The sequence below is a fragment of the Benincasa hispida genome, chromosome 2, assembly GCF_009727055.1.
Source record: "Benincasa hispida cultivar B227 chromosome 2, ASM972705v1, whole genome shotgun sequence".
Taxonomy (NCBI): domain Eukaryota; kingdom Viridiplantae; phylum Streptophyta; class Magnoliopsida; order Cucurbitales; family Cucurbitaceae; genus Benincasa; species Benincasa hispida.
In genome coordinates this window covers 29,664,442-29,674,945 of record NC_052350.1, presented here as the reverse complement: position 1 = coordinate 29,674,945, position 10,504 = coordinate 29,664,442, and the positions used below count along the sequence as shown (strand labels likewise).

Here is a 10,504-nt window from a genome sequence, read left to right as displayed (position 1 = left end):
AACGTTCTAAAGCCTAGTGGTTCCGCAAGTTAGTCATTACTCAAGAATCATAGAAGGCTTGAATTTTAGGTGGTCTACTAAGTCCTGTTAAAACCCTTGTTTTATATGTACATGCGATGGGAACATGGTAGAACTTATATCGAACTGCTATTGTAAACAGGTCTAGTCTTCCTGAAATTGTTATGTATGTTGGAGCTGTTTGTTTTATTAGTTGTAGTCATTATGCCTTGAGCTATTGCAATGGTTATGTATTAAGTTTTGAATAATTATAACTGCTAATCAGGGTTAACAGAAGCCTAGGTCATAGGTTTACAGGAGTATGTTGGGCAGTAGTTGTCATAAGAGGGTTGACAACTGTTGTCTTCACATTTTTTTCTTAGATTAAGAGGGTAATTCGGGAATGGGTGTGACATTTTCTTTATTTAATGTGAAGTAGACACTAGTTAGTGTTAAATTGTGATTTTTTTTACATCTCTTATGTTGTCTTCACATCTCTTCTTGGATTAAGAGGGTAATCTAAGAAAGGTGTGACATTTTCTTTATTTAATGTGAAGTAAACATTAGTTAGAGATAAATTGTGATTTTTTTAAAAGGTATTTGTTTCCTTAAAAAGTAGATATTAGTTAGAGATAAAATGTCATTTCATTTTTTTTATTTCCTTTATGTGATTTTTTTTTTAAAAAAAATTATTTAACATGAAATAGATATTAGTTAGAGATCAAACATGATTTTTTTTTTCTATTTTCATTATGATCGATGATTTGATTATATTCTTAATCTCAAACTTTAATTTAAACCAATATATATTTTTTGAATTTCGTGATAATTCTTTATTATTTTATAAAAACTTTTTTATTGGATGATTTGATTACACTGCTACTTTTAAACTTCAAATTAAACCAAGATAATTATTTTTATTTTTCGTTATAAGAATCTCTTAGTTAGGTTTTTTTTAATGATTTGATTATCTTGTTAATTTCAAACTTTGATTTAAACCAAAATTTTTTTCTAAAAAATATCTTGATAACTTTTTTAAATTTCGTGATAACTTTTTTATTCTCTTAATTTTAAACTTTAATTTAAAGCAAAGTATTATTTTTTTTTATATATAATCTTATCTATATTAATTTTTTTATTTGATTTAGATGATATGATTATCTTTTTTATTTCAAACTTTAATTAAAATGAAATATTATTGTTTTTTTAATAAAATTTCATAATGTTTCTTTCTTACTTGAAAAAAGATATTTGATTATCCTCCTAATTTCATTTGTTTTCAAATATTAATTTCAACAAAGATATAATGTTTTTCTATGCAAATAGAAACCTTAAAATCTTCATCTCTATTTTCTTCTTCATTTTAAACTTTATTTCAAATTTTTATGAATTAGTGTGTACTTACAACAAATTTGAAAGAGTGAGAAAAAAAAAGGACAAGAGCATGTAAAAAAATAGTAAAAACTATTATAAACCCCTAAACTCAGGATGAGTTTACAAAAATTAAAACATAAAAAAAAACTACAAAAGCATCAAAACAATTACTCTCTTCTTGTCACTTTGTCGTCGTGCTTAAACTATGAGAAATTTATTGAATCTCAAAAGTAAGGTCTTTTCTCCACCCTCTTCTATATGTTTTACAAAATTGAAAAAATGAAAAAAAAATTTGAAAAAGAGGACATACGATAATCAAAAGAGAGAGGTGATATCTTAACAAAGAAATTAAACTTCTTAACAAAAAAAAAAAAAAACATTGGGAAAGATGTTGCTATTAACGAAATTTTTTTTAAAAGAAAAATACCTACAACAAAATCTCTACTAAAACAGAAGAATAAACCAAAAGACTTAGAGAGAGTCAGTTAATAAAATTAATTAAAAAAAAAAAGAAAGAAAATGAGGAGGAGATACCTGATGGAAAACGAGAGGTTGAAATAAGCTATTTATAGAAAAAGTTTAGATATCAAATCATAATTTGATTTTTTATAAAAAGAATTTTATTTACTGTGAAGTAGATATCATTAGTGATAAAATGTGATTTTTTAAATTTTTTTTAACCTTTATTTAACTTTATATATTAGAGATAAAATGTGATTTAAAAAAAGATTTTTGTGAATACAATTTTTAACTAGAGGATAAAATACAATTTTTATAATTTTTTTCTCTTTATTTAATGTGCAGTAGATATTGATGATATTTGTCCTAAAAAAAGTTGTTTTTAATGATTTAAACATGAAATTATAAAAGATATCCAATGACCATCAACTAAAAGGGACAAAAGGAGAAATCAAATGAAATGTTTTTTTCACTATAACTCCTTTTAAATAGTAATAGAAAATATGATAGATAGATATAGATTAGAGGTTCAAATCTATCAATACTGTTGTTAAAAAAAACATATGTAATTAAATCGAATGAAAAAGAAATCACTTAAATAGAAAACTTTTAAATCTAAAATTAAATATAATGTAAACTTTGAAAATGGAATTAAAAAAATTGAATAAAGTCAACCTTTAAAAGAAAAAGAAAAAGTGGGAGGAGGAGTATTGTGAGAGAGAAGGTCATAACAGTAATTGTGACAAAGAGAAAGGGAAGAACCCTAATGTGTTTGACGTAAATACCCTCTTTTTTGTTGAAGCCGCAGAGCCTGTATTTCCCTTTCTCATCCCTCAATCTCTCTCTCCCTCTTCTGCCCTTCGTAATTCCCAATCTTCTTCACCCTTCTTCCTCTTCTCATCCCTTCTTTGCCCTTACTCCGATTTTCTTCAACTGAATTACCCGCCAAAACCTTCAAAGAACCCCCTTTTTCAAATCCCCTCCGATTCTCCAACCCTAGTCCAATCCCTCTCCCCTTCCCCGCTTCTGGGTTTTCTTCCTTTTCTTGTTTTCACCAACACCCACTTCTTCCTTTTCTAGATTTCCCCCCTTTTTATCTTCTGGGTTCTTGAATGCGGTCTCATGGGATTTGGATTTCGCTCTCTGGGTTTGTTTCAGGTGACTCTTTATTTTTAATCTCTCTATGTCATTCTGGATTTTATTAGTTCAAGTCTTTTTCCTGCTAGTTTGATGGTTGTTTTAGCTGTTGGGAATGTGTTTGGAGGTATTGCTAACTTGTAGTGTGGAGATTTAAGAGGATGGGTGTTGATATTTATTTGAAGGTTTAATTCAGAGTCGAGAAGGCTATGAATTTCTCAATTTACTGTTATCTTTGTTCCATATTAGATAACTGTTTTGTTGGTAACATCATGATTCATGTGTGAAAGTTTCTCTCTCTCTCCCTCTCTCTCTCTCTCTCTCTCTCCCTCTCTCTCTCTCTCTACCTGTCTTTCCAATTGTATTCCATTAAGGATTTTAGCAGTTCAAGACTTCAGTTGCTATTTTAATGGCTGTTTGAGCTGTTGGGAACTTATTTCAAGCTGTGAGTAGCTGGTAGTGCTGAGATTTGTCTTAAAGGATAGTTCCAGTTAAATTGAGGGAAGAGAAAGTTATGTAGCTCTAAATGTGCTATAATCTTTATGTTCTTATTTGATGATTGTTTTTTTGGTAATCGTCATGATTCTTGTATGAAATGTGTCCTCTGGGTTTTTTTTTTTTTTTTTTGGGTGATTCCCTCTCTTTTTCACTCCTTCTGTCTAATTATGTGGGGTGGAAGATTTTTTCAGTTCATGTCTTTTAAGTGCTCTAATTTAATGGTTGTTTTCAGAAAATGCTTCAACTAAGGGTAATTGGTATTGTTGTGGTTCGTTTAGGAGGGTGGCTATAGATTTTTGTTGAAGTCTATTATGGGGTGTGGGGGGGAGCCGTTTTCCTATTTGAGTGTATTTGTAAATTTATACATTGGTAATGATAGATCTTTAACTTTTCTCTCGGTTTATTTTCCTTTTGTTTTCGATGCTTTAAGATTGCAGATTCTCGATGTTTAATTCTCGTTATGTTTTTTCTTAGAATATTGAAAAATATGTGGATTGGGCGGATTTGTACCCCAGGACATTTGAGAGGTACAAGAGATGTCTTAACTGTTGGGTTATGCTCATATTGACAATGTTTGATTCTTCACATTAATTATTCAGAGGCACGATAATTCCTTAAAGACATCTGAGTTTAGTTTCTAACGGCTTCCAATTTGTTCAAACATCTATTTCCGTCACAAAATAACCCGGGGTATCAAATTTTGGAGAAGCTAGGGTCTCATGTTGTCTGTTATCTTATGAGAGAATTTAGAATTTTGCTATGTTTTTCGATGTATGTGTTGGTGCTTATAATATTGAGACAGGTTATTTAGTACGTGATGTGTTTTCTCAAGTATTGCATGTCATTACTCTTAGCAGGTGTGGCATGATAGAGTTCAGGTGTATTCTGGCCATTAAACTTGTAGCTGCTTTTGTGGACTGTGGAGCATTTCTTTTGTTCAAGTGATTTTCTTTTTCGATTTCAATGGCAAACCATGACCTGATACTGGGACAAAACCACAATTTAGCTCTGGGGCAGAACCAACAGTTGATGTTAGGTCACAATCATAATATGGGTCTTGGGCAGGGTCACAGTTTGGACCTAGGACAAGCACATGAGCATCATCTGGGTTTGGGACCAAACCATGACCACGAGTTGGGTTTGGGACATGGCCACGATCATACTGAGGGGTTGGTACATTCCCATGATCATGAGGGTTTGGGACACGCCCACGATCATGAGTTGGGTTTGGGGCAAAGTCATGACCAAGGAGGGGACAACGATCACAATTATGCGCATGAAAGTGATTTAGCTATGGATAGGAAGCCTGATCAAGTTGGCCATCAGTTGTCTCTTCCTATACAGGGTCACGAGTTAGCTTTGTCTGATAACAACCAGTTAGCTGTTTCAGAAAGTCAAGAACTTGATGACAACCTTGAATTAGCTGTGGATCAGAATGACGATTTGGCAATTCAAACTGTTGATGATTTGACAAGCCAGTCTCAAATGATGGTTTCAACCCCTTCTGTGCTTCAGGCTCGAACAGTCATGGCAGCTCCCACTTATGAGTTGTCAGTTGGACAAGAGTTCCCTGATGTTAAGAGTTGTAGGAGGGCACTTAGGGACACTGCTATTGCCTTGCACTTTGAAGTGCAAACCATCAAATCTGATAAAACTCGCTTTACGGCCAAATGTGCTGCAGAGGGATGCCCATGGCGTATTCATGCTGCAAAGCTCCCAGGTGTTCCAACATTCACAATTAGGACAATTCATGACACTCATACATGTGGTGGGATTAATCATCTTGGCCACCAGCAAGCCTCTGTTCAGTGGGTTGCTAGCTCCATGGAGCAACGATTACGAGAGAATCCGAATTATAAGCCAAAGGAGATACTTGAGGAGATTCACCGTGTACATGGAATTACCTTATCATACAAGCAAGCTTGGAGGGGCAAGGAGCGTATCATGGCTGCTATGCGAGGTTCATTTGAAGAAGGATATCGCTTACTTCCACAGTATTGTGAACAGGTTAAGAGAACAAACCCAGGAAGCATTGCATCGGTTTATGGAAATGCAACCGATAACTGCTTCCAACGGCTCTTCATATCTTTTCAGGCATCGATTTATGGCTTTTTGAATGCTTGTCGGCCTTTACTTGGGCTGGATAGAACATATTTGAAAAGCAAATATCTTGGTACTCTACTTCTTGCCACTGGGTTTGATGGTGATGGTGCTCTGTTCCCTCTGGCCTTTGGTGTTGTTGATGAGGAGAATGATGAAAATTGGATGTGGTTTCTGTCTGAGCTTCATAACCTGCTTGAGATAAATACCGAAAACATGCCGAGACTTACAATCTTATCCGACAGGCTAAAATGCATCGTGGATGGAGTGGAAGCGAATTTTCCAACTGCTTTCCATGGGTTTTGCATGAGGCATTTGAGTGAAAGCTTCCGTAAAGAGTTCAATAATCCAATGCTTGGCAAACTTCTTTGGGATGCTGCATATGCTCTCACAGTAATTGAATTTGAAGCAAAAGTACTGGAAATCGAAGAGATGTCACAAGATGCTGGATACTGGATTCGACGAATTCCCCCTCGTCTATGGGCTACAGCTTACTTTGAGGGGACGAGGTTTGGGCATTTGACTGCAAACATCATTGAATCCTTAAACAGTTGGATTGCAGAAGCCTCTGGGCTTCCTATTATTCAAATGATGGAGTGCATTAGGAGGCAGCTAATGACATGGTTCAATGAAAGACGTGAGACCAGCATGCAGTGGACATCAATACTAGTGCCTACTGCTGAGAGGCGTGTTGCCGAGGCTCTTGAACATGCACGTACCTACCAAGTGCTTCGAGCAAATGAAGCTGAATTCGAAGTCATATCACATGAAGGAACAAACATCGTGGACATTCGTAACCGATGCTGCCTTTGTCGGGGCTGGCAGCTGTACGGCCTGCCATGTGCTCACGCTGTGGCAGCTCTTCTATCCTGCAGGCAAAACGTTCATAGATTCACAGAGAGTTGTTTCACAGTCGCAACGTATCGGAAGACATACTCACAGACCATTCATCCAATCCCTGACAAATCTTTATGGAAGGAATTATCAGAGAACGATCCAAATGCAAACAAAGCTCTAGAGGTCATAATAAACCCTCCAAAATCACTGAGGCCTCCAGGACGACCACGAAAAAGGAGAGTTCGAGCAGAAGACCGTGGACGCGTGAAACGTGTTGTTCATTGTAGCCGGTGCAACCAGACAGGGCACTTTAGAACAACATGTGCAGCACCCATTTAGGTAGTGTCTTTCTTTTTTTTTTTTTTTTTTTTTTTTTTTACAATTGAACCTGGGGTTGGTCAATACATGTATGTGGAAATGAATTATTTACTGCTTAATTAGTGGTGTTAATTAGATTACTTAGTAGTATGTCATCATCAATTTTACTTGGATTCCAAGTGAGTCGACTAATAGTGTTGTGTTCATATTCATATCAATAATTTAACTATTCAATATTTTAGGACCCTTCCCTGCCTCCTTTCCTTTTATTTATTTCTGGAAACATGAAAAATTGTCTGGGAAGTCTCTTTGATGCGTTTTAACTTGGAAGGTGACGCACTTCGCAAACCAAAGTTGAAAAATGAAGGAAAGTTTACTTTTGGTGTGTAGTTTTCAGGTTTGTTTTCTTATGCATTTTTCTCTCTAGATTTTCTTCTTTGCAAAAAGAAATATAATATTAAAATAATAACTTTTTGGGTCGTTTTCAAATAAAGAAAAATGAATCAATCTATTTGCAAATATAACAAAATTTCACTATCTATTAGTGGTAAATTGCAATTGACATCTATCACTGCAGTCTATCGTAATCTTTTATTGATAAGTAGTGACATTTTGCTATATTTAAATATACTCTCAGTAGTTTTACTCTACAAAACAATAACATGTGATTATTGTAATAAAGAAAACTAGTTTTAAAACAACAAGTCCTTGGTAGCGAACCCTCAAAATGAGGTGGGAAATCCGTGATTAGATGAAAATGGGATTGTGAGCGGGAATAAAAAATTCTCTTTAGGCTAAATGGGGGCAACAAAATTTATCACAAGTTCTAAACTTCATTAAGATTTTTTTTTATACTAGATTTTCACACGTGCATTATACGTAGCTATTTACAATGAATTATCTCCATATTATATTTATAAAAATTATCTAGGACCTATTGATTGTTCTAAAATTAGTAATATATTTCTGTGGTTGAATATATTATGAATGAAGAAATTATATATTGGTAAATGAAATTAATAACGTTGAACCAATGAAAGTTGGACGCATGAATACATAGTGCATGTGAACTTTGGACATAAATTTGTATGTTGAATTAGATGGCAGTAAATTTTTAATATAATTCATTTGCATGAGTATAATAAAGTTCTTATTTTATATCTTTATAGTATATACAAACGCCACAATGATATTAATCTATAAACATACAAACAATTAGGCACAATTATGGAGAAATTTACGCCCTTTTCCATAACATTCTCGTTTCCGATTTTCGTTTTCCTATTTCTTATTTCTTGTTTCCTAATTTTTAAAAATTAGAAACATAGATATATGTTTGTTAACTATTATTATTTCTTATTCCATGAAAAAAAAAACAAAAGAACGAAAGAACAAAAAACAAAAAACAAAAAACAAAAACTTACTTGATAACTAATTCTTGTTTCGGGTTCTTTTTTAATATATTTTTTTTCCTTATTTTATAATTTAAATATAATTTACTTTATTATAAAAAATTATTTAAAGTTTACGTTATCTAATTTAGATAATTTCGGATACAAAATTAACAACAATATAATTGTTTATATCCTTTAAATGTTATCCAAATTTTATTTGCAATATTATTTATCACTCGATTCATTCGACTTAAAGGATGACAACTCAAATTCAATTCATTTATATTTTTTTTAATTTTGTAATTGAAAAATACTACATTTTAAATGTAAAAATTATATATTGCAAAATTCGAATAATATATAAATATACTTATTGACTTTTTTTTTTTAAATTCAAATTAAAATAATATATAAATATTCCTATTGAAAAATTTCAGGATTTAAATTTAAAATTGGAAAATTTTCAAAAATAGAAAAATAAAGAAAATTATTTATACAAATATCAAAATTAATTATTTTAGACTTCTATCAATTTCTGTCACCGATAGACATTGATAGACTTCTATTAATCTTGATCAATGATAGACTTCTGACAGTTTCTATCAATGATAGACGCTAATAGAAGTTTATCAGTATTGTTCGTTGCTATCGTGAAATGCTCTAGGAGTGTATTGTATAAAATAAATTGGAGAAATAAGTTCTAATTATAAGTGATGCATTTAAGTAATTGTAACGCGTTGGGCCGTTATTTATATGCACAGAACACACACAACTCCTAATAATGACGTTCAAGTTTTCCTAAACTATACCCAAGTATAAATCTAATTTAGGTTCCTGGTAAGTCCAGGGTCGATCTCAGGGATTCAGTTAACCAAACGCAGACCTTGCGTTGTATCTACAGTAGGGGTTTTCCTAAATGAATATGAGAAATGTATTATTTACACTAACTTGCTGTGCCTGTGCAGGAGAATATAAAAGAGTTGAGTAGTGAATGATGGTTCATGCGAAAATGGAATTTAAGGTAGGTGGACGCGTCGATCTAAGATGAATGTACACAACTAAGATGTGATGTGGATGAGATGGGATGATTTGCTTATCTGTTTGTTTATGCGTTAGACTTTATTCAACACTTCTCAATGCAAATAACATGCAAAGCCTATCTCTAGGATGCATGCATCTTACACAAAATGTAGGAAATACCAGTAAGTCTATCTCTAGCTGTCCTAGCCGTTCTACTTGATGCGGCTTAGTTATTCTTTCGAACAATCTAAGTTAAGGATGCTTTTACCAAGTTGTCAAGTTGGCTTGAGCATTAGAATGAAGTTGTGCATAAAGTATTAATGCATTCAACATAAACAAGAAATAAACAATAGAAAGTATAAGGGATCAAATATATGAATTTTATAAAGAAACAAGGAGTCTTTACAAAAAAAAAATAATATTCAATCGAATGGAATGAAAGCGATAAATAAGAAGGAAACTAAGTCAAGCCAAAGAATACAATCTCTTGTAGTTCTCTGGCTCAATCTCGTTGTGTACAATCACTTGTATAGGAAGTGGACGGAGTTTCTTTCTCAAGAGTGGCATCTCCGCTCCCTGACTGGCGGTGGTGGTGGTTCTCAACCCTTTTGATCGTCTCAACACCACAGCACAACTTCTACAGAACTAAGACTATAACTACAATTTACAGAGAGTAAGGATCTTGATAATTTTCGAACTTCTTAACTCTGGAGGGACTTCATCTATTTATAGGCATTGATCACGTCCACTTGGTGAATGGGCAGCATTAAAGTCCATGCCCTGGTCATTATTAAAGTCCATGCCCTGGTTGGCCGCCTGACTCTTGGAAGCTTTTCAGACGTCGCCTACTGCTTGGAAGCTTTTTAGACGCCGCCTACTACTTGGAAGCTTTTCAGACGCCGTCTGTTACTTGGAAGCTTTTTAGACACCCATACGTGCCCATACTTGCAAGTGGTGATGTGACACAATCCGCCTAGAGCAATGAATCTTTTTTGCGTTGAACTCTCTCCGACGCATGGCCCATGCGTTAGAGCTTTTCCTGCGGCACTTGTCTAATGCGTTAATGTTAATCCTTGCATTGAAATCCTGCAATACAGTGCGTTAGTGCCGCGATATTTAGTAATAAAACTTCTTTTGCATGAGTTTGCTGATGTTTGAATACATCCATGCGTTTCTACTAAAAATGAGGAGAGTTTATCATTAAAAACCTTAGTTGTTCTAACGTAAGAGCAAAAATGACTTGTATTTCTACAAGTTATAACCACCCCCAAATTTGAACAATGCTTGTCCTCAAGCATTCCAAAATAATTCTTTGTTATCTCCTTTGTCTTAAGTGTGCAGAGTTCGCCTTTCATCATATTCAGTCATAA

General features: G+C 33.6%; 1 protein-coding gene across 2 annotated transcripts; it reads left to right on the top strand.

Moving 5' to 3' along the window:
- Window positions 1–2,599: 2,599 nt before the first annotated feature.
- On the top strand, window positions 2,600–6,967 carry LOC120071691. Of its 2 annotated transcripts, none has more exons than XM_039024071.1 (2): window positions 2,600–2,988; window positions 4,323–6,967. In XM_039024071.1, exon 2 carries the CDS (start codon window positions 4,429–4,431, stop codon window positions 6,739–6,741), a length of 2,313 nt encoding a protein of 770 aa, XP_038879999.1. In that variant the 5' UTR covers window positions 2,600–2,988; window positions 4,323–4,428; the 3' UTR covers window positions 6,742–6,967. The 2 variants fall into 2 exon arrangements, with proteins under 2 accessions (XP_038879999.1, XP_038880000.1); XM_039024072.1 differs by having other exon boundaries at window positions 4,320–6,967.
- Window positions 6,968–10,504: the final 3,537 nt, after the last annotated feature.